At 31.5% G+C, this 24515-nt stretch overlaps 6 protein-coding genes across 9 annotated transcripts in view; 3 read left to right on the top strand and 3 right to left on the bottom strand.

The window, feature by feature from the left end:
- Positions 1-1093, bottom strand: part of LOC108560409 (suppressor APC domain-containing protein 2) — a 1679-nt gene extending 586 nt beyond the window's left edge. Inside the window, exon 1 of the mRNA XM_017917936.1 lies at positions 122-1093. Within this exon, the coding sequence (XP_017773425.1) occupies positions 122-1093 (972 nt within the window). The remainder of the gene's footprint in view (positions 1-121) is intronic.
- A 966-nt stretch (positions 1094-2059) lies between these two features.
- On the bottom strand, positions 2060-11284 carry LOC108560408. Of its 3 annotated transcripts, none has more exons than XM_017917933.1 (6): positions 11049-11284; positions 5426-5589; positions 4706-4907; positions 4332-4495; positions 2879-4225; positions 2060-2437 (listed from the first exon to the last, which is right to left on the bottom strand). In XM_017917933.1, exons 2-6 carry the CDS (start codon positions 5579-5581, stop codon positions 2381-2383), a joined length of 1926 nt encoding a protein of 641 aa, XP_017773422.1. In that variant the 5' UTR covers positions 5582-5589; positions 11049-11284; the 3' UTR covers positions 2060-2380. The 3 variants fall into 3 exon arrangements, with proteins under 3 accessions (XP_017773422.1, XP_017773423.1, XP_017773424.1); XM_017917934.1 differs by lacking the exon at positions 11049-11284 and adding an exon at positions 8506-8556; XM_017917935.1 differs by lacking the exons at positions 5426-5589; positions 11049-11284 and adding an exon at positions 5210-5270 and having other exon boundaries at positions 2061-2437.
- A 915-nt stretch (positions 11285-12199) lies between these two features.
- LOC108560410 (flotillin-1) lies at positions 12200-14506 on the top strand. 2 transcript variants are annotated; one of them, XM_017917938.1, is made up of 9 exons: positions 12200-12339; positions 12390-12444; positions 12562-12637; positions 12697-12787; positions 12835-13098; positions 13171-13179; positions 13309-13923; positions 13976-14140; positions 14199-14506. In XM_017917938.1, the coding sequence occupies exons 2-9, from the start codon at positions 12393-12395 to the stop codon at positions 14214-14216; spliced, it is 1290 nt and encodes a 429-aa protein (XP_017773427.1). In that variant the 5' UTR covers positions 12200-12339; positions 12390-12392; the 3' UTR covers positions 14217-14506. The 2 variants fall into 2 exon arrangements, with proteins under 2 accessions (XP_017773427.1, XP_017773428.1); XM_017917939.1 differs by lacking the exon at positions 13171-13179.
- Positions 14507-15315: 809 nt separating this feature from the next.
- On the bottom strand, positions 15316-17621 carry LOC108560414 (sulfhydryl oxidase 2). The gene is made up of 2 exons (XM_017917943.1): positions 15562-17621; positions 15316-15506 (listed from the first exon to the last, which is right to left on the bottom strand). The coding sequence occupies exons 1-2, from the start codon at positions 17321-17323 to the stop codon at positions 15496-15498; spliced, it is 1773 nt and encodes a 590-aa protein (XP_017773432.1). The 5' UTR covers positions 17324-17621; the 3' UTR covers positions 15316-15495.
- A 360-nt stretch (positions 17622-17981) lies between these two features.
- On the top strand, positions 17982-18823 carry LOC108560413 (ataxin-3-like). Its single transcript, XM_017917942.1, has 2 exons — positions 17982-18013; positions 18069-18823. The coding sequence occupies exons 1-2, from the start codon at positions 17990-17992 to the stop codon at positions 18792-18794; spliced, it is 750 nt and encodes a 249-aa protein (XP_017773431.1). The 5' UTR covers positions 17982-17989; the 3' UTR covers positions 18795-18823.
- Positions 18824-19045: 222 nt separating this feature from the next.
- Positions 19046-23966, top strand: LOC108560412 (cold shock domain-containing protein E1). The gene is made up of 7 exons (XM_017917941.1): positions 19046-19095; positions 19832-20970; positions 21090-21269; positions 21345-21544; positions 21596-22798; positions 22848-23420; positions 23476-23966. Exons 2-7 carry the CDS (start codon positions 20536-20538, stop codon positions 23645-23647), a joined length of 2763 nt encoding a protein of 920 aa, XP_017773430.1. The 5' UTR covers positions 19046-19095; positions 19832-20535; the 3' UTR covers positions 23648-23966.
- Positions 23967-24515: the final 549 nt, after the last annotated feature.

Below are 24515 nucleotides of genomic sequence, written 5' to 3'. Positions count from 1 at the left end.
TGTTTTGATTAAATAATGTTGTTTATTTCCACATCAATATTATTGCTTCTTAATAATTTAAATGAATGTTAAATTAATTGCTTAAAAAATATACTTAAGTCGAAATAACTGACGAACTAACCATATGACCCATTCTCCCAAGATATTTCATTTTCTCTTGTACAGCAGCTACTTGTTTCAGGTACCATTCTCTTGCTTTATCAACGGCATTGAGTCCAGTCACTAAAACATCCTTTTCTTGTTCAATTTGTTTCATTCGTTTGAGCATATTATAATCTATTCCGTTCTGAAGTGTATGCCGCCTGGGCTCCCTCCTACGTACATTTACTTTCTTTTGGTAAAGTCCACCTGAATTTTGTGCTTCACTTTGTGAAGCTTTTCCGTCTCCTAATGATCTACCAGTTTTGATTATTTGTTGTTGGTTTCGTTTGTCTTTATTGTCTTGATCATTCAACATAAGACCAATTTGCCAATTTTGAAGTGCCGTGCGAATTTCTGCTCTATCAATAGCGCTTCTATCTTGGTTGAGAGCGGTGCGCGGAGGCTTAGGGGGTCCGTAAAGCGTGGGTTTGTTTATGTTAGGAACTGGTTTGTCAAAGCTATGAATATCAACGGATTCCGTGACGTTCTCTTTGCGTTGTTCTACCAACAATTGCGGCATTGAGAGAGTCCTTTGTTGTGAAATAACGTTATTCGGTCTAATCGCAGCAGTATTTGTCCAATTAGCTTTTGGTGGTAAATCCAAGTCAAGGAGAGGTGCACTTGGAGGTCTATTCTGTTTTTGATTATTTGCAGCTGCGACACTACCAACGGCTTGGGTATTCCGCTGTTCCACTTGGTTCCGTAATAAGCAAATCTTTAAACCAGCGCAAAACCGTTCGAAAGACAAAAGGTTATTCGGAGGTGTAACTTTTCTCAAACTATCGATCACACCTTTCGGGAGTCCTTTTGAGCCATCATCTTGCCATCTGTTCTCGATATCTGCGAAATTAACGTAACCCGACCTTTTGTCATCCATTATATCGAAAAGAGTTCTCATCGAAGTCACAAATGGCTTCGGAAGCCCGTCCAATGTTGAAACTGTTGATGTCATCTTCGACCACTCGTGAAATGACAAAATTAGTCGAATACAAAGTCGCACATGCAATGGGTCTGTTCCACAGCCGCGGCCGGACTGAACGTGGCCACAGGTACGTCCACACAGGTATGCTGTTTTGCTGAGTAACTGTAAACGACCTTGCCGGTAAACTCTCGTTTGAACACTCCCATTACAGAAATCTGAAGAAATTATACGACCCCAATTCGAATACCCTCCTATTACCTCAACTGCTTTCACTACGATCGCCCTCTTCAGATAATTCAATTGCAATTGTAATCTCTACTGCAACCCCTTTTTTATTAAATCGTAATAAATAAATTAATTGATGGTATCCTTAATTTAATTGGTTATTTTTTTTTCATGTAAATTAATTATATACTGAAACATAGAATAATTATTTATATAATAATCAAATCTATACAAATAATTGATTCTAGTTTTGTTGATTTCTTTAAAAACATAATATAATTGGTTAAATCTTATAGTGTTGTGTAATTTCTCTTGACATTTTTTTATAAATTTGTTATATACTATAAAGTACATTTTGCGTAAGACGCCAAAAGATAAACAAACTAAAATACTAAAGATACGTATATCATTAGAGTCGCTATGACCGGTCAATCGGGCGAATGTCCGAGGCCACACCAATAATGGAGTGATAGTTGGGGCCCCAAATGAGAATTCACTCTGCTCTTATCTTTTTTTATCAATGAAGATTTGAAGTGATGCAACATTTTGTTGGATGTCATTCATTGGGTGCACTGACGAATATAATACGAAATCATAAAATAAAACTATGGTAAAATGGAATTTTATTATACATAATAGAATATATACATAGTACAATTAATAATAACGTATATTATTTCATAAACTATATTAAATCTATATAACAACATTATGTACATATATCAATTAATCACATAAAAATATACGTAGTAAAGAATAAATAAATTTGGGAAATATCATTTTTGTTATAATTTACTATCTCATATATTTTAAAAGATTTTTAATACTTACACTATATGTAATGGACGAGGCTGACTTGCAGCAAAAAATATAAAGAAATAATAGAAACGATTCGCGAATCTGTACAATATTTGCAAATACTAAATGAAACTTGATCATGTTTTGTTATTCATCTAAAATAAATGAGCAGATTTTATTTTCTAACACAGATATAAAATTCCATTTGGCGAAGAAATCGAATGAAAGATGAGCGAACATTAAAAACTCCTTCATGTATTTTGGTTTATCTGTTTCTTAGATTAAATGTAAGTCTTAATCATTATCAGTCCAGGGGGTACCAAGTTGCTGTTGGACTCGTTGCTCGATTTGCTTAAATTAAGAGAAGAAGAAAAACAATTAAAACTTATTTTATGTACAATCTCAACAACGAAGAATTCATTAACATAAAGGTTTAGTTAAGAATATGAATCATACTTGAAATGCAATATTTTACATTTTTATATATTATTTCATTGATCACAAATATATGATTTTGTGTAATGTCAAGAAAATACTATTATATTCGAATGGATAAAAAGGATTATACTTCCAAGTAAAATATCAAGTACTACACAAATTTTACGTTAATAACTATAAATGTAAAATAAAGCTTTTTCAGTATTTGTGTATGTTTGCAAATGTTAGGATGGAAAAAGAAATGATTAGTTGGAGTTAATTACAATTAGCCACAATAGAAAATAATAGTTGTTACCCAGTTACCAGTTGATAGACATTGATGTTTTAATTTAACATTTGCATTGTTAATCTTACCCTATGGATATTTTTGTTTCTCTGGTGCCTAGCAAGCAACTCAAGCTCTGTAAGATAGGCGAGACTTTCGGATTTTATGATGGCCCCTTCAAGCTCAGGACACAGTCTGGGCTTTTGCTTCTTCTTGCGCAGTAAAGATTTCACATTCCATCCGTTGACATTAATATTGGTAACGGTTTGAAGAGATATGTCAGTTTCTGATTTATTATCGCCTATATCTGGGATGTTAATCGATGTGGGTATGTCATCAGTAATATTGACTAGGGTTACAGATTTGGATCCCTTGACTTTGGTTAAAATATTGGTCTGATAAAGGGAAATGACCGCTGAGTTATTGGAATTGTGGATGGAACAGGATAGAGGCCTTCCCCCCATATCATGGTTACTACCATTTAGGGAGGAAGTCGTGGACCAATTGTTATGTGCATTTTGATTATGTGTAGGTGAACTATAGCCTGATGTACTTTGAGATTCGCTATACTGTACAACGATACGAGCACTCTTACCATTGGCCGATGATTTGTACGTCTCGTCCGTGTTAATCTCAGCTAGAGATCCGACGGCACTCAAAGTTCTCTCACTGTCACTCCGACTATTTGTATTCCAGACAACCAGCGACTTTGCATCTTTCTCAGATTTAGTTTCCGATGGCGTTTCAATAGTATTTGGACTCTCCAAGTCTTGTATTAATTGTAAAGCTGCTTCCAATTCTTTAGAAAACTCTGCATCACTGTTTTTCGCCGAGGAATCCTGCCTGCTGCTACTCTTAGAATTAATTTGAGTTACATCACTTTGCGGTGAACCTGAGTTAGGATCCTTCTTGCAAACTATAACCTTCTGCAATTCCTTCATTAATGAAGCGTACTGGACTCTTTCCACTTGAGGACTAACTACATCAGAATTCCGAGCCATAACTTGTGGTATCTGATATTGTGGCTCTTCTTTACTGCTTAAAGCTGAATTAAGTCTGGTTCGGAAGGCTTCTGATTGGTTGAATTTCTCCAAACACTCATAAATCGGAATTGGATTGTGATTTAAACTGATTTGCGAGGAACTGGCGGATAATATGACCGGAGAAGCTGATCGGGAGAAGCTTTTCATGTAACACAATTTCCTATCACTATTGCTATTGCTGTCATCAGAAGCTTCCTCAATGTGGACCATAGGATTATCTATTAAATAAGTCGTATCATTACCAGCTTTTCCGTTGTCTACCTCTGAGTTTCTTTCGGGTGTCCCATCTTGCTGTAACTTCAAATAAGGGGACTCGGTTTTTCCGTTCTCAGTTTCGAACACCCAACTTTGGGAGTATGCGTTGAGCACTTGCGGCTTCGAAGACGACTTCGACTATAAAACGATTGAGTTATAAAATAAACTTTCTTAAAATGTATATGCTTCGAGGCTGTTTTCATAATCATTTTTTTACATAATAGATTGCGTCAAGTAGCCTTACCCTGGGAATTATGTATTCAATATCGGAAACCTGTTCGTGCGAACCTCTTAGCAGATTCTTCTTCGCGCCCGCGGCCGCCGTCTGCATCGAACAGAACGCCAGTTGACTATCCAAGAATGAAACGAGAATGACTGCAACTGCAGAGATGCGCGTTGCGTACGATGCTGTAATTATACAAAATTTCACACATATTTATAATTATATAATTTCCAACAAAAGCAATATTGTAGTTACAACTAACTATGGAACATAATTTCAACAATAAATTCACATTAAAAAAAAAAGAAATTTTATTACAATAAATAAAATGTATTTCTCCATCATTCTGTATAATAATGTAATCATGCTCCTTATAAATAATTTAATGAAATTACCATATTCAACTAGTGTGTGATATCGATGTTTTTGAAACATTTTAGGAAGATCTTCACTGTAGAATCCCCATTCAGTTATAATAATATTAACGATATTCAGTGTTAAAATAGAAACTGTAATGTAAAGTAGTGTTTCCTGTCTTCTAGATGATAATTGTCCACAACATGCCACCATTCCCACCGTGATTCCAACAAGAATATTCTGAAAAATAATTAATGCACATATGTTATTTGTGGGGTATTGAACACTTGTAATATAACAGTAATTAGTAAATATGATATTCCAATTTTTTTAAAATATTGTTTGAAAATAAATCAAACTGAAAAGCCTGTTGATAGTAAAGCCAGATATATGGGTCAGTAGGCCATCAAGAAGTCAATATTTCCAGATAAAGGAATGCGCGTGTAGTCAGAGCTTTGCAGGTATAGAGCAAAACACATAATCATCAAGGAATTTAAACAAAATTCATTAAATAATAATGAATTTTGCTTTATTAAAAGTACCATCTATTCTGCACTATTTTTTCAACAGCAAATAGTATGAATTGCGTATTAACAAAATATAATTGATTTGAACTATGCAACCAAATGAACATAAGTCAATCCTTTCAGTTACATTACACTTTCAATAAAAAGTTTATATTACAAGTATAAAACTTGTAGTTTGTGTTGCATAAATCATTTCTTCAGGTTTATATTTATTTAAATTTCGATTGTTACCCAGATTCCTATAAATAGATTGCAAGCCAAAACTAGTGATGGAAGGGCCAGGAGGAAGAAGATGCCAGCCACCAATTGAGCTGCCCCACAGGACACGTAAATTGAGCTCCATATCACGTGCAGAATCGACCACACGCGATCGCAGCTTTTACACATTACAATTCCTGCAACATACGTAAATAAATCATTAGAACACAATTTCTCCGACGATCAAGACAATATTTCTATCGAGATGGTTTAGAATAAAGTCCAATGAACCGTTGTTTTGACTTTCACTGCGTTCAACTTAAAAAGACATCACCATATAAAAATAATCGAAAGGTTTATATAATTCATTTATAGCAAACATTTCTTCTCGATGTAATTATTTGCAAAATATAAGAATATTTCATTTGCCGGGTAAAACAAATGAAATTACCAACAATTGCATTTTTGTTTGTTGACGCATAATTACGACAAAGGACATATCAGTTATACAAGTAACAATAAACACAGATTATTATACAAACATATCATAATCATGAAATGATCGATTGTCGTCTAATTAATAAAGTATTGGCGGACAGTGAATTCTGTAGTATTCACCTCATTTGCCTCAATGAATGAATAGCAGACCTTTTGCTCTGTATTCCATTTATGTTTCCTTGATGAGTTATTGGATGTAACTCAGAAGGTCAATTGGGTTTAATTTAATTATTTGGCCAGTTATAACAGATCAGATGTTCAATATTGCTTTCAGATAGGTGGATCAAATGATTTAAATTGTACTGGAAGTTGCGTGTACACACTTGTCATATCACAATTTTATATTTAAGATAGGACGTATGAACAAAAAAAGGTTATAATCATAATTGAAGGTTGTTATTCATTTATTTTGATTATAAATAGGCTGAAATTAATTATATCTTAACTTAAATGTTCTTTAAAATGTGTGCGTAATATGTTTGAGGAGATTACACAACAATTTTCGTGATCACGATTTGCTATTTGGCCTATTGCATCTCGATTGGAAAGTATGTATCCTAAAAGAATTAATTTTAGAACTGAAATAAATGTTTAACTTTTGTTCTAATTACAAGTGACATCAATTTGCAAATTGGTGCTACTTTCAATTTGCGGCCGCGTACAAAATGCAATCATTACACAATTTCAAAACATTCTGATGCAATGAAACACGTGCTAACGCACTCATGCCAATTATGAGTATGTGTGTGTATATATATGCGGTAGCAGAAAACCCCTATATACATCTGTTAATGATTTCTTGGGAACTAAAGATTGGAAGTTTTGTACTTATAGGAAATTTGTTGATTAATACTAACATCTTATCGTGTAAAACCACATTTGCGAAACGATGACTGCATTGTTATTCGAGAACATACACGATTATTTACAAATAATTATATGGAGATTACAACGCGACCTTGAAAAATGTTTATTCGTCTGCGCAATACAAAAATATACGTGATACATGAAATTAATTTGTTTGAAGATATTATACAATGGAACATCGCCTAACGATTAACATACATTGTAAGAAAAATGACTTGAAGTCCCGAATTGTGCGCCCCTACATTATTTTTAGAACTTGTGTACTTATATGAGTATTTTTGATTATATTTGTCATTTTTGTTTACAGCGGACTATACTTTGCAAATATAATTTGTGTTTACTGTAAAAGTAAAATAAAAATGTATTGTCTCCAACCATTATTATAATATAAACAAACTATGTACGCTTTTTTATATAAACAAATATTAAAAGTATAAAGAGACAAATGGAGTCAGGTGTAAACTCACTTCAACGTATGTGAATGGAAAAACTGTTCCTGATGTTAGGTGTCATTTTAGTTGCATCTTAGTGTTGTTCGTGTTTTTAAACTTATATTCAAAGATGTAATTTGTGATTTTTTTTGTGCAAAATTTAAAAACACTTGCATGTTTCCGAATGAAAAGCTAAAGAATAAAAATAACCATAGATATGAAAAGCAAAATCATTAAAAAGCGAGACCAAGTTTCTTTTTTTCCGACGTGGAACGCATTATCATATTTTACATTAGTTTATATGGAGAAAATTGATTCACTATACGAGTATTTCATTATACGAGTAAAAATCCGGAAATTTTGAAACGGATTATGCTCGTGCGAGGTTCCACTGTATTTACGACATAGTGAAGCACGGTAAAATAATAAATATTATTTAAAATTATATTAATTTACGTCAGTTAGTTAGAACGTTGAAAATATAATAAAATAATGTATACAAGTTAACGGTTTTCATAGTTACAGCAATTAAACTAGTAACCTATAAATCCATTTTTTTATTATATAATCATGAAAATAACCGAAATAAATGTATGTTATTACTGCGTTGTTATGAATATAAAATGCCTCTAAAACAGTTATTTCTGAGACAATAATAACAATTTGTTTTTATCGCATAAATCATAAATATTTACAAGTTTAAAGTAAATCTTGGATAATTATTATTCAAAATTAAATTATTTGCATACATTACTGCAAAAAAAAGATGCAGTAGGTGTGTCAAACAAGAAAAGAGTGTTATTTTATCATATTTATACCGTTTTTCCCATTGAAACTCAGGACATGTATATACACTCAGTTACTTTCTATTAGAACGGAATTATTTCAATTATTAATAAATTAATTAATAATATATACAATTTATAAAGAATTGTGCAGTCCCAAAATGGGCGATAACGCCACCTAGGTGCCTTTGAAATGATCCATTAAGGCGGAATGAACCTCGGGTGCTTTTGATAGCCATTGAATAAAAAGATGGTAGAGGTAGGCAAGAAAAAGTACTTAAAAACTGTTCCAACGTGTTATGACTGCAGTGATTACTTTATTTCCAATTTATTTCCAACATATTTAACTTGCATAATTTATCAGTGGTTAAGTTGGTTGACTGATCTTAACCCAGTGTTGTCAATAGATGGAAATGAAACCTTCCACAAAAAACGTGCATTGACAGTTTTTCTACAAACGAAATTTAGGACGAGTGCAAAACAGCCATATTCCAAATTTATAAACTGTAAAAATATATGAAGACTTGCTTACAAATTGTTCTATTTCCATTCTGGTTCAAAGACATAAGGATCTCCAAAATTACAAGAACTTTAAATCTGACAAAAAACATCATACTTATATATCATAAATCTTCATGATTCGCTCAAATACGTGTATATAGTGTATTATTTCAATTCTTCAACTTTAGGATACACCGGATATAATAGTAAATACATTAATTTTAAATAAGAAGATCCAAGTTATGCTGGTAAATAAAAGAGCGGTCTTGTCACTGGCGATTACACTAGCCATCATGGCGGCAACCTACACATTAGGCGCCAACTCCGTTAACGGTGTTGCCACCTCTGCATACTTTATTATCAAAAACATTACCACAAATATAAACAATATGTATAGTTGTCGCCTGTATCACGAAAATCTGATACAAAAGATAGTTAGTTCCATTCCCAAAAAAACAACAAAAATTTGTGGGTGGAGTAGAAAAAGGTCCAATTTAAATAAAAATAATATGTAGCCCAAATATTTGATTATTAATATACAAAATTAATAATTAACAATATGTGTGAATCTATGATACAAATATACAAGGTACATCCGAGCGCATATTAACGGATCACCAAAGCCGTAAAAGATAGCGAGTGAGATGAAATCAAATCTTGCAATAGATATTGAACTATCAATTAAGAACACCTGTTTATATTTAGTAAAAAATCAATAAATAATGAAATATTACAAATAGTCATTTTGTGATGTATGTCTTGGTATAATAATGTTTGTCAGCAAAACATCCTTCGCGAAAGATAACGATTTTTTTCCGGCTGTATGGTGTTCGTTGTATAATGGTGTGTACCTATGATATAAATGTAGAAGAAAGCCATTCCATTTTCTTCATCTTTTGCGCATGACGTAGATGGTGACTTTGCCGTCAGATTAACAAACATAAAGTAACAATAAACCTAGACCACTGATGAAAAACCTTTTAGGATCTGTGTGTCAAAATTCAGAAACAAAATTGGCTTAACTCGGGTACCGTGTCAATTCCAATATTTTTATATATTATAAAAAAAATTGGCATGTCACCTAAAAAGTCTCACTGTATCACCACTGACATAGGTTCGCCATCACATACCAAGACAAGAATCACAGACCGACTAATATTAAGAATACTATCGTTTCATGACTTGTTGAATTATTATAAATTAAAAGTAACTGTTCTGATTAGTACATATTTCAATATTTTATTTTCTTAACCTTTGTTTACATTCCAACTGAGAGGAGAGTTACGGTAATTGGTGACCCGGAAAATGCGCACTGTATATATTCTATATTTATATCATAAGTTATAATTATATTACCAATAAAAAAAAGTTTAAGTAAATATTGATAATTATTAAACCAGGCGACCATTGGCGACATATGTTAATAATTTCAATAAAATTAATTCAAAAGACCTTGATTTTATTTTGAATAAACAAATAAAATGGCGGTTAGACTGTGGTCAATATTATTTTGTATGTACATATATGCAATCAATTGTTTATATTACCGAATAAACAAGTCAAGTGCAGTCAACCTTTGAATATTACAAACAAATGTTGCAATTGATATGCATGATTTGATATTATGATTGCCATTCAATATATCATGACTTGGAAAAGGGTTCGGTCACTAATCCAAAATATAACCGCCCCATATGTAGTTTCAAATTTGCTACTAAACACAAAGAACTCTACAGACGCTGGCATTACAGAATTTCATTTATAATATTTTTTTAATAATATATATAAATGCTAAAATATTAACTAAAAGAAAATGACGATATTAAATGTTCATGTTTATCATATATGAATCGTGTGACTTCTAAAAATACAATGAGTACTACAATATTAACCTTAAAATAATACTGAGGACTATGGAATAATATCATAATGATCGGTGGTAATCGCAAGCCCGACAACCGAAATCCCGAGTGTATCGAAATCCCGACGTTCGAAATTCCGACTATATCGAAATCCTGACTTTGTCAAAATCCCGACTATGTCAAAATCCCGACTACCATAACCCCGACAGTATCTTTTATTAATATAAATTTCTACAATAACATTTTTATGGTAGTCGGGATTTTGATGTAGTCGGGATTTCGATATAGTCGGGATTTCGATATAGTCGGGATTTTGATTGTCGGGATTATGGTAGTCGGGATTTCGAACGTCGGGATTTCAATAGACGGTCTTTCGGTTGTCGGGCTTGCGATATAGACTCCTTACAATAATATGAATCATGTTATTATATACAAGTATACTTTGACTTGACCTATTTTGACACGCATTGAGAATAAAAGTAATAAATCCTATGCATATATATATGCTTTTTATTTTAATATAATTTTTAGAAAAATCAAGATAGTCAACTGAAATAAAACTCAGTAGATAAACTAATAACCTTTAAAACGATATTTTTTTGTATAAAATAAAAGTTTGTTTAAAATTTTCTCAAAGAGAACCCAAGAAACGCGTTCAAAATAAATATAATTATTATTCATAATTTATAATTTAATATACAATTATATTTACCTTATTACTACTTAATTTATTTGAAATACAAACATATTTCTTCCTTAATCGATATAAAATCACAGTTGAACGAAAATCACTAAACAAAGTAATGTAATATATATGTGTGAACTTTATTAATTATTGAATGTTTTCGTGATTTGAATTATTTAAACTACATGTTTGTGTTATTAAATCGTTTCGGCCAGCAAAAGGAAACGCGCGCGGCGGAATTCCGAAGCAGACTGTTTTGAAAACCGACGAAAGCCTTGCTCAAGCTAAACTAGAGAACCCAGCGGAACCCTGGCTGTAAAATAACAGTGACGTTCACATGCACCACCTAGCCTTTGCACTGATATTTTCACAATCACATACAATAAATAGATACAAGTAAACTACGTCAAATAAATATTTTAATTTAAAGAAACAGTATTGTTGAAACAAATGTGAAATTAAATTACAATAGTATAATAATTATGAAATAAAAATATAGAATGAAATATTTATTTAAAACATTCTGAACAACCATATGATTTTTCGTATAAAAATAAAACTGTTTTTAATTATTACTGCTATTTAATACTATAGATATTTTTTAAATAATGTTAATACAAATTTACAAAAATCATATATGAACGTACCAAAATGAAGATTGCTTTCGCATATCGATTTACCTAGCACTATGGACCGACATGTTATATTTTAGTAAAATATTTATGATGTTAAAAGTAATTTATTTAATAATTTAACTAAAATTCTAAAAGTTACTTGAATTACAAATCTTAAACAGAAAAAGTTTAGAGATATTTCATGTTTCGCTCGATATACATGAATGTTTTCCTACATTAAATATAGGCCAATATCGATTACTATAATGCTTTCAAGAGGGACAAAGTAATTTCCTGCGCCAATCTTTATTATTGTTAAAATGTTTAGACAATATTTATCTTTATTAATATATTAAAAATATAATATTCTTGGTAGAGGTTGGTTGGGAATACATTCAATAGTAAATTGCAGCTTAAATGTGTATGACTATATATCTATATAGTATAGGCATATAGAAGTATACATTTAAAAAAAATATTAGTTTATATTATTAGCTAAAGAATTCTTCTACAAGCAGGCTGGAGTCCAGACGGGACCATATTAAATTATCGATTGAAGAAATAAAAGAAGTGCGCAAGTGCAGTACTGCGTCCCAAGCAGTCACAAGCAGAATTGTGTCTACCACTAGGCCATTTAGCAGCCATCAGCAGCCATTTAGTTGGAACGAGTTGTATCGAGTTTGGTGTAGGCATCTTATTATCTGGTATTAATAAAAATATTTGCTTTAGTGAATAATAACACAAAAAATTTCAGAAAATGACTTGGGGGTTTGTCACTTGTGGTCCAAATGAGGCACTAGTCATTTCAGGTAATTAGTATTCCACGACATAAACAAACGTCACTTGATTAGTTTCAATGATGTCATGTCAATTCATATACATAATTAGGCATAATATTTATACATTACTTTTTTTCATATTTTTAGGATGTTGTTATTCCAAACCCCATTTAGTTCCCGGAGGCAGAGCATTTATTTGGCCTGCAATTCAACGGATACAAAGGTATATATATACATAAACTTGTATTTCCATTATATACATATATATTTATATTATTTTAGAATATCTTTGAATACCATGACTTTACAAGTAGATAGTCCAACAGTTTATACAAGTCAGGGAGTGCCAATTTCAGTAACTGGAATAGCACAGGTAATATCAGATAATTGAAAAGAAGAAAATATTAATTTTGTACATAGGTTAAGATTCAAGGGCAAAATGAAGAAATGTTATTAGCTGCTTGTGAACAGTTTTTGGGAAAAAAGGAGAATGATATCCAACATATTGCATTGGTAACATTAGAAGGTCATCAAAGGGCTATTATGGGTTCAATGACTGTTGAAGAAATATACAAGGATCGCAAAAAATTCAGTAAACAAGTATTTGAAGTTGCATCTTCTGATTTAGTCAACATGGGCATCACTGTAGTTTCATACACTTTAAAAGATATTCGTGATGAAGAGGTAATTTGTTTTTTATTAGTTAATGTAATTTAAGTTTAAAATATTTTACAATTTATTTCATTTGCAACAAAGGGCGCCAAGGTATGTTATCTGTTTTATAAATATGTTGCATGCATTTATTAGTTATTATGGCCACTATCGCTTCTTGTATTTCATTTTTATAATAATACAAATTGCAATCTTTCACATATATTGTTGTTCATACATTAGGGATACCTGAAAAGTCTAGGGATGGCTCGTACAGCTGAAGTCAAGAGAGATGCAAGAATTGGGGAGGCTGAAGCCAGGTGTGATGCACAAATTAAAGAAGCCATTGCAGAAGAACAAAGAATGGCTTCAGTCTTTCTGAATGATACTGATATAGCAAAAGCACGAAGAGACTTTGAACTGAAGAAAGCTGCATATGATGTTGAAGTGCAAACGAAAAATGCTGAAGCTGAATTAGCGTATGAACTTCAAGCAGCTAAAACGAAACAACGAATTAAAGAAGAACAGATGCAAATTAAAGTTGTAGAGAGGACACAGGAGATTGCTGTACAGGAACAAGAAATAGCAAGAAGAGAACGTGAATTAGAAGCTACAGTGAGAAGACCAGCGGAGGCGGAAAAGTTCAGACTTGAGAAAATAGCTGAAGCAAATAATAAACGGGTTCTGTTGGAAGCTGAAGCCGAAGCAGAGGCGATTAGGTTAAAGGGACAAGCTGAAGCTTTTGCCATTGAGGCTAAAGCTAAAGCAGAAGCTGAACAAATGGCTAAAAAGGCAGATGCGTGGAAGGAATACAAGGATGCAGCTATGATAGATATGCTACTCGATGTTCTTCCAAAGGTAAGAAAATTTATCTATCTTTGTGTTGAAATTTTAAAAATAAAAATTTTAGGTGGCTGCTGAAGTTGCTGCTCCGTTGTCTCAAACGAAAAAAATAACAATGGTTTCAAGCGGTGACGGCAACGTGGGTGCATCTAAATTAACAGATGAAGTATTTGCAATTGTGACTAAAGTACCAGAATTGGTTAAAACAATGACCGGAGTCGATATTTCCAAGGTAAGTTTACATAAACATTTGTAATAAATGCATAATACTAGATTTTCATTTTTTTCAGTCTGTCCATGCAGCCTAAATCAATATATACGGAAAAATAAACATGCATAATGCCTATAGCTTATATAACATATATAATATATTTTGTAATTATTTTATTTCCAGCTAATTATGTACAATTCGTAATACAGTAAATTTTCCTTATAAGTGACCTAAGAATTAATTCAGTTTTAAAAAATATAACAAGAAATAGGAATAGTGTTTGTTGGGTGTATGAAAAGGCTTGTTATGCATAAATATAAGAAAATATAATTAGTATCACGTTTTAACAAAAAATGTTGCTTAAATAAAGGACGCTTATATCGAGAATTCTCTGTATTTATTAGAAATTCGTATAGCAAATATATAGTATTTTAAATAAATATGAAAATACTAATTATTGATTGGAATGCATTAGCCAATTATATGTTTTTATGTTTACAATAAATGTTTATGACTGAAAATATGCATAAGTGGCATTCGAATAAAACTAATATACAAAATTAAATAATTCACAATACCTCCCATAATTAATAATTATATTTATTGTAACTTTATTGTTGAAAATGATTTGAATGACTATCAGGGTCACAGAAAGGAAATCTTATGCCTGTGGCCAAATATCTAGTTTACGCCCCCGTCTTAAGAGATTAAATGGGTCAACTATTTAATTTCAGTTCCTCTCTCCTCGAGAAAACAATACATTACCTATTAGTTGCGCCTTAGCGCATCCAAGTTTATTGCACCTAGGACTGACCGCCCTCCTCTTTTCGTGTTACTATATCAATTTGAATCCAGTGTTTATTTGTAAATGTTAGAATAGTAGCCAAGATACATTATTTAATCGGCATCAAATAAACGCATCAATTGGGTTGGGTCTACATTATTAGATTAATATAATATGATAATAATATACAGGTTTACGATTGTTCCAGGTACAAATAAAAAAAATAATTTGTATATAATTATTTATTTAAAATATACAAATATCATAATAGAAAATATAATTTAATTGAAAAAAATGTAAAAACCAGTTTTAAAATATAAAAGAAATCACAAAAATGATATTTTCGTTGCAAATTAAAGTTACAAAAAATGTCCCATTAAAATTTTCTATAATAAAATATATTAACATTTTAACAAAATATTGGCACAAAACCCATAAGAAAACAATATTGACAATATTATACAATACAGAATAGATTAATATATCTAGTAACATGTGATGTGTATGATAATTATAGTTCAATAAAACTGCATCCATATTCAAACCTTGCCAAGTAGATCGTGTACGTACATCTTTTTCCGATAGCCCCGTTTTAAAAATAGCCTAATTAATAAGATAATTAATAGAAAACATAACAGGTAAAGAATGAAACACATACTCGCATCCATTTGCTGGAGGACCGAAGTAGTCATATTTTTCTGTATCACACCAGGATGCATTACTCTTGAATCTGCTCCAATATACCTAATGTTTAAACTATTGTACATAATCTTCAAGTACTTAAGAACCTCGTTGTAATCCCAATTTGTACCTAAGCGACATTTCGGGCAATTTGTAGCAGAAGGGAATTGGACTTTAGGAAACTCTGGATCCTCGGACACATCCCCAGACAATCTTTTATTGACAGTATTATGGGCCATCCATAGCCACAAAATAGCTGAATTTGCCGATGTTACACCCTCTAAATCTCGGCTAACAGCCATCTCTTGAAAATGTCTGCTGCAATCTGCACAACCGAAATAATTCTTAATGTATCCTTTCATAGCATGTAACACTTCTTTAGGCATATTAGTTTTTTCTGAAGCTTCAACTGTTAAAAAATGGAAAAGCATCCATAGTCCACAAGGATATCCTCTTTTCTCACTTGTACTCCCATCACATGCAATCCATTGATGTTTTGAGCTAAAAACATTTGCTGCCTCTGTATCATACTTATTTACAACTTCAACAATTGTAGCTCCATCAAGTGATACTTTATCTTTGAGCAAATCTAATAATTCTTCCAGAAACGCCTTTCCTTGAATTCCAAATGGGAAATATTTAATTAAAACTGAAAAATAAGCTTTCAGTGCATCAAGTTTTTCACCAAAAATATCCTTTGTTGTTCCAATTTCATGTTTTAAAGAATATCTCAGAGCTGATTCCAGATCTGCTTGAAAGACAACATTTCCCATTTTCTTCACTTTATCTCTTAATTGTTTTTTGCTAATTGCTTCAATAAGAGATCCAATATCAGGTACTTCAGCATTAACCCATTTACCAGTAAATAATCCAGAGTCATCATTTTTTTTAATAACTAAACTGGGGTTCACATATTCAATAATTGCAGTCCGAAAATCTTCCCTGCTTTTTAATTGACCATTAAAATCATGTGAAGTATTAGAATCTGTTAATACAGTCATAAATGGATAACTTTGAATTTTGAACTTCTTAGTCAATGCTTCATTTTCTGTTGTGGCATATCTTACACAAATTTCTTTATATGCATTAAAATCTAGTGACAACTGAGGACCCAACATGCTTTCTGGCTTATCAATTACTAAAAATACATATTTAGCATTTACATTACTATCAAATAAATGTAAAATATTTGAATGTTTATAAGGCAATAATGTGGGAAAATCTAAGCCTCTTTTATTTTCTTGTTCCAAAATCATATGTTTAATCAAATAGTTTTTATGCTCACCCATATCAGTACCTTTAGTAACATCAGCACCAAGATGTTTCGAGTCTTCAATATAATTTTCATGAAAATATTTCAGTGTCGGATATGCCATAATTTCAAAATTTCTACAAAGTGCACTATTATCATCATCTGAACAATCAATTGCTCCTACTTTTATAATGTTCTTCCAGTCCTTTATGTCTTTAGCAAGTGATTTCCAAGATGGAGCAAATCTTTGGCAAAATCCACACCAGCTGTTATAAAATTCTACAATCCATGCATTTTTCTGTCCATAGATAATTTTTTTAAAATTGTTGTTTGTCAAAATTTCCACATCATCATCAGCAGAATACAGTCCTTGGCCTTCAATTAAACTTTTATATTTCTTCTGTTCATAAATACTTAATGAAGCATTATCAGAAAGTTCTATGTAAATAGCAACAATTAAGAAACATGCAAACACTTTTCGATTCATTTTGTATATAAATCAATGCGAATGTACATAACAATCATCTACTGATTGATGCTCTATTTAGGCGGACTGCGCTTACGGAAATTGCTTATTGAATTATCCAAAGTGCATATATTACTTATTACACTATATAAGTGTCACTAAGGCTTGATTGGTTGTCCACACTTGACTGAATTTCATACACTATGCAAATGTGCATCGAAGAGTTTGAAAGCCATTGCTAGGTCTTGCTAGGTTATCTTCTCCTTTCCCCTCCACACTTCACTTAGATTGAGCATATTGCTAGGTTATAAAACAATGCTATATTACTTCCAAATATACACAGATGTGTATTTATTTGCCTATACATATTTTCTCAGATTATTTAGGGCGGAGCATTGGTTAAGTGGACAAGTGAAATCGAGATTTAGGTCAAATACATATATTTTTGTATTATCTATTATCTATATACATATTATATTTTAATATTTTATAAATATTTGCAAAATAAATTTCTAGAGTGGCAACATTATAACAGTGAAATTCTCTAATGCCAGTGAAAACTTAAGAAAAATGGAGCACGAATTAAACGTCAAATTTCCATGTTTATTTAAAAGGATTTATATTTTGTATTTATAACTCGAATATTTTTTAATTGCATTTCTTGAATTTTTAAAATATAAAATTATTATGGAAGCTGTATTTCATGAAAAGGTATTTATTGAAACTATATAAATATATAAATACATGATTTAAAAAAAAATTCTAGCAAGAAGGATCCCTGTGTGCACAGCATTGCTTGAATTCTCTATTGCAAGGTGCTTACTTTAACCCAGTTGATTTAAGTAGTTTAGCATTGAGTTTAGATGAAGCTGAAAGGATTCGGATGGCTGAGTGTGGAGAAGAAAGTGATGAATATCAAAGATTCTTAAGACAGCCCTCTGGTAACATGGATGATAGTGGATTTTTCTCTGTGCAAGTCATAAGCAGTGCTTTGGAAGTCTGGGGTTTGGAACTAGTTCCATTCTCTAGTGCTGATGAAAGAGTGACATCCGTATTTTCAAATCCATGTAAAATGCAAGCTTTTATATGCAACTATAAGGAACATTGGTTCACTATTAGAAAATTAGGCAATCAATGGTTTAACTTAAATTCATTGTTGAATAAGCCGCAATTGATATCTGATACTTACCTGGCTTTATTTCTGGCACAATTGAAAAATGATGGTTATTCAATTTTTGTTATATTTGGAGTACTGCCAGATTGTGATGCTGATCATTTATTAAAATTAAAACCTGCAATTCAAATAAATTCAGATATACAAGAGCAAGATGATACCCATTTACAAGAGGCTCTCCAGCAAAGTTTACATGAGAGCAAAGATTGTGAAGAACATGAGCTAATAAAAGCTATACAAATGAGCATGCAAAGTAATACTGAAGAAGATGATGATGTGCTACTACGTAAAGCTATCCATATGAGTTTAGATTGTTAATTGTATTTTATTTATATAATATTCTGTTATTTAGATTTAGTATATAACTGTATGTAAAGCTTTTATTTCTTATAAATTGAATAATACAAATGGATGAGAAGACTATTTTATTTATATGGAATATATGATATATATATATATGTATATTTGTATCATAATTTAAAAAGTACTTTGTTTTTTTCTCTATCTGAAGCGTAATGATATGGCAACGTTGGAAATTTTTTTAGATGTAGTTTTTGTTTTTCTTGAACATGTTGACATTCAACATGGCGGCATGTCGTCAGTGCTGTGCTGTGTCGTGGTGAGTTAATACAATATAAAATTACCATAAAATAAGATGAAATATTACTGATATGAGTAGGTAGAAGCTTTTATTATTGTTTTGCGTTAAATTGTCTGAGAATTAGTAATGATCGGTACGCGCTTTATGACATATAGTGATAGACCTTTTAACCCCATCAACATAATATCCGTGCCATCTTTCCTACGCAGTACATGGTTAGGCAAATACAATTTATTATTATATGTTATTTGTTTGTCTATTGTTTGATAGTACGGATTTTACTTATAGTATTTATACTGCAACGTATGTCTCTATAGTATGTATTTGATTTATGAATTATATTTTTTGGTCAAGTTTTGGGAACGTTTACGTCTATTATAACGTAAATCAATAATTTGGTCCTTGTTTCATTTGTGCGCTTCTAAATGCACATGTTTTTCTAGAAACCAATGATTATCATTCAATTCTTGAATTAATGATATGTACATTTCTTTTTAAAATCAAAATTCTTATAAAACTAAACATTAATTTAAATTAAATATATATAAAGATCATTATTCAAAGTTGAAACTGTTTTTGGCTAGAAGTTATTTTTAAGATAAAAATACTTTTTATAAATATTTAATATTTTCTAGGAAATGTTTAATATTTATGATATTGTTTTCTCCATATTTAATGAAAGATACCTTATTTTTAAATAAACAATTTATACATTATCTGAGTATTAATCTATTGTTCTCCATTTTGTTTTCAGCTTGTGTAACTAAGAAACTCAAAATTTAGATTAGAAACAAATTGAAAGTAACTAGAGCATCTGCTTAATTTACTGGTCTTCAAATTATATACAATCTTTCAAACCTAAATTCAGAATACAAAAGTTGAAGTGTTGAAAAGATTAATATAAATTTGCATTCTAAAAACTTCAATGAAAAGCAAACATAATAATAACATATATTTGAATATATCATTGATAAACATAAATAAGTATAAGAATATAGCACAATCCAGACCCAGCACGCATTGAAGACATCTGAGGATTTTTAGTTCAACTTTTATTTTCCATTTATTAAATTATTGAAATATTATATACATCTGAAACTGAACACAACTGGACTGTAGGAACCCCTGATTGATTTTTGTTTTTCTTTAACTTTTTATTTGACTATTAATATAAATATCCTACTGGTAATGTAAATGTAAAACAGAACACTTGATTTCTTGAGTATTTGCCATTGAAGTAAGTGGTTGAATTGATTTTTTAAATTAAATTTTTGCCCTCTTTGTGGCTGCCATATATTTGACTGTACACTGTGGGAGTGGTATTTTGCATACTGTTTTTAACGATTCTGTGATATTCACTAACTTAAGATAAACGACACGAAGTGAAGAATTAAACATTAAAACACATAAATTTAAAACAAAATAAGAAATAATAGATCTGATACTTTTCTAAAGACAATGTCCACAAATCCTCAGTGGAAAAATCTCCAGTCGCCAGATACCATGAATCAAGATTCTGCCATAATTGATTATAAACCAATGAGTAGTAATGGAAAGCAACCACAAGGTTTGAACTTTAATACTAATCGCTCGAGGTATGGTCAAGAATTCCCACAGTTGTCTGACAAAACACAACCGTCAAACTACAATGGTAGCGGAAGTAACGGAGGAGGAAACACCTCTAGTGGCGGGAATATATTTGGCTCCAACCCTACCACAAGTGGAAATCGCTTTCCAATAGGAACATTCACTATGGATTCTACTAATTCATATAATAGTTCAGGAGATTCTCCACCAATCTTCTCTAATGGTACAAGTGCTCCATCAACTTATACTGATCCAAATTCAGCAAATATGGGAACTCGAGAAACTGGAATAATTGAAAAACTATTGGTAAGAATCAATAAATAATATCAGTTGAAAGTAACATTTAGTAAAGATGACGTTTCTTTTTTGACGTTGATAATTTTGAAATTGTTATATTTGTATCTGTTTATTTTTGACATTTTCAGCATTCATATGGGTTCATTCAATGTTGTGAACGCCAGGCTAGATTGTTTTTTCACTTTAGTCAGTTCAGTGGTAATATTGAGCATTTAAAGATTGGCGATCCTGTTGAATTTGAAATGACCTACGATAGACGTACCGGTAAACCAATTGCAAGTGCAGTTACAAAGATTGCTCCAGAAGTTGTAAGTACAAACATAAATAGCAATATATATTTATAAGATATGGGGTGTGAGTTTTTATATATGTATTATTTGCAGGTGATGAGCGAGGAACGAGTGACTGGGACGGTCACCACGGAAATTAGAGGGGAAGGTTCTAGCGGCGATAATCAAGGTAGGATTAGTTATGAAAATCGAGGCGAGTGTTTCTTCTTACCATACACCAAAGATGATGTCGAGGGAAATGTGACATTGCGTTCTGGGGATAAAGTCAGCTTTCAAATAGCCACTAATCATAGGTAAATATTTGTACTTAATTTTTGAAATCTTGTTTGACTCTTTTTTTAAAGGGGTAATTTGGGAGCGTGTCATGTGAGGTTAGAAAATCCACGGCACCCAGTGAAGTACCAAGGAGTCGTTTGTTCAATGAAAGAGAGTTTTGGTTTTATTGAGAGAGCAGATGTGGTTAAGGAAATATTTTTCCATTTCTCAGAGGCCAAAACTAAAGAAGAGTTGAGACTTGGGGATGACGTGGAGTTTACGATACAAACTCGTAATGGAAAGGAGGTAGCTTGCAATATAACTAAATTACCACCCGGAACTGTAATTTTTGAAGACTTGAAACAAGAAATTATGAAAGGGCAAGTTCTTAAACCTTTAGATAGAGGGGTTAGCGTTCGTCATCAAACAGATGCTTTGCCTGGAAGGATTAGATATCGAGCACAGGATCATTCTGAAGTCGAAATTGCTTTTGGAGATAAAGATCAGAAAGGAGATTTTACATTACGTCACGGCGATTGGGTCCAATTTAAAATCGCAACAGATCGGCGTGATCAATTGAACAGAGCTACACATATTTCTCTTTTAGACGAAAGTTTTGTAGTTTCCGGAGAAAAGAGAGAACAAGGTGTCGTTGCTTCTATCAAAGATGGTTTTGGTTTTTTAAAATGTGTGGAACGAGATCCCCGACTTTTTTTTCATTTTAATGAAGTTCTTGATGTTGAAAAAGATATTTTAGTGGGCGACGAATATGAGTTTACTGTTATTCAAGATCAAACTAGTACGTTTTCGAATAGCAGGCAAAGTGCTATTAGGATGAAATTATTACCTTCAGGAACAGTTCAATTTGAGACTAGGGTAGAGAACAATGTAACAGGTATTGTTACGAAAGATGTGCCAAATAATTGGCCCAGTCGCAGTCCAACAAAGTGTCTTAATGGTCATACCAATGGAGATGGTAATCAAGACTTTGGATTTATTAGTTATACATTACACGGCAACAAGAAAACTGTCGCATTTTATTCGAAAGATTGCGATATACAACATCCAAGAATAGGAGATAAAGTTATGTTTAACATAAATTTGATAAAACGTAACAAAGAGTATATAGCTGTCAACGTTATTGTAGTAGTAGCGTCTGGAGTGATTAATGGAGTTACCAAAAATAATGCTCGCAATGTTCCTGTGTTTCAGGGCTTTATTGCCGCCCTTAAAGATGGTTATGGTTTTATTGAAACTGTTGATCACAATAGAGAAGTCTTTTTTCATTTTAGGTAAATATTCATATAAAACTAATATTATCTGTATTAATTCATCTTTTAGTAATTTTGATGGCGATGCTACAAATCTGGAGTTAGGACAAGAAGTAGAGTACAACGTTGGTGTACGTATGTCAGGTTCATGTTCTTCTGCTGAAAATGTAAAGGTTATTCCGAAAGGTAGCATAATATTGCCAAAGATAAGTGGTGATTTATTAGAAGGATCTGTTATTAGACCTCTAAGATCAGCAAAACCTGACCAAAATGAGTATTCTGGCCTCATACGTATCAAAGACGAAGATATTAATGTCACTCGAGAAGTAGAATTTGGAATAATGGGATTGATTAATAAGCGCGAATTATTGCAAGTTGGTGATACTGTCCAATTTCAAGTAGACTCTACAGGAAGGGCTGCTAACATAAATGCGATACGTAAAAAACTCAGAGCAACTGTGGATGCGATAAAAGGGCAATTTGGTTTTTTGGCTTATGAAGTAGAAGAAGGAAAAAAGTTGTTCTTTCATATGTCAGAAGTAAAAGAAAACGTCAGTTTACAAATTGGCGACCAGGTGGAATTTGTACTAGTAACTAATCATCGTAGTGGCAAGTCTTTTGCTTGTAACGTGGTTAAAGTTAGGTAAGAATTTATTTTAGTTTCAATTATTTATATTTTAAGGTTTATATTTTCTTAGTGGTGACGTGCAAGCTCGACCGGAACGATTAATAAGCAGGCTACGGACAATTTCGTTAGATGATTCAGGTCCTAGATTGACAGTGGTTCGGCAACCTAAAGGTCCTGATGGTTCTAAAGGATTCAGGTTGGATTTTCGTGCGATTCGTTTGCCAGGAACAATAATTGAATAGTTACGAAATAAAAATCATAAACAGCCATAAAAGTAATTATATCATTGCTTACATGCAATGTAAACGTCTCAAATGTTATGTTTCTATCATTAGCCAATATAATCTACTTTATTAGCAGTGGAGTTGGATAAAAAACTATATACTGTATTTTATAAGTCTATTTGAGCAACAAATAAAATGCGATTACTAAAAAAAATTGGCTGAAAAGTTTCAGAAGAATCAAGTTATAATTATTTTACTTCTGGTATACAAGAATATTATTAGCTACATATAAAAGAACAAAATGTGCGCTAAAATCACTGCTTAAAAATACTAAAAATAATTAGAAATACTGAAAAAAAACGCATACAAATATAACAAGTAAATAATATGATAATCCATTGACAAATATAAAAATACAATGAATTTAATTATTAGGAAGAAACTACAAATTAAGGTATTAGAGATTATAATTGAATTTAAATAGAGAAGACTGCATTAATAAGTGAAACTATTGTAACAATGTTTATTATATAAGACCCAAGCAAGAACTTACAAAACACTATATGATATATAAAAGCTAAGTAAACTTATAAACAAAAGCATGTTATTTGATTTTGTTCTTACTTTCATATTTTTTTTTAAACAATTCAATTTAGGTGTTTTATAATCGAATATATTATAATACAAAGTCAGTAACCGCAATTTTGATCAATGTTTGTAATATATTTTTTAAATATCTTAAATCTTTCTGTGATAGCTGCCTGCTAATTAATTATTTTGAATTTTACCACCCAACATTAGTCTCTCAAACGAAGAATACTTTTCTAGACATAAGTACAATGTTGAATGTATAAAAAAATAAAAATAAAAACAAATGTAGTACACT

The sequence above is a fragment of the Nicrophorus vespilloides genome, unplaced genomic scaffold (genome assembly GCF_001412225.1).
Source record: "Nicrophorus vespilloides isolate i.1.1-1 unplaced genomic scaffold, Nicve_v1.0, whole genome shotgun sequence".
In the NCBI taxonomy this organism is placed as follows: domain Eukaryota; kingdom Metazoa; phylum Arthropoda; class Insecta; order Coleoptera; family Silphidae; genus Nicrophorus; species Nicrophorus vespilloides.
This window is presented reverse-complemented; position numbering and strand designations above follow the sequence as displayed.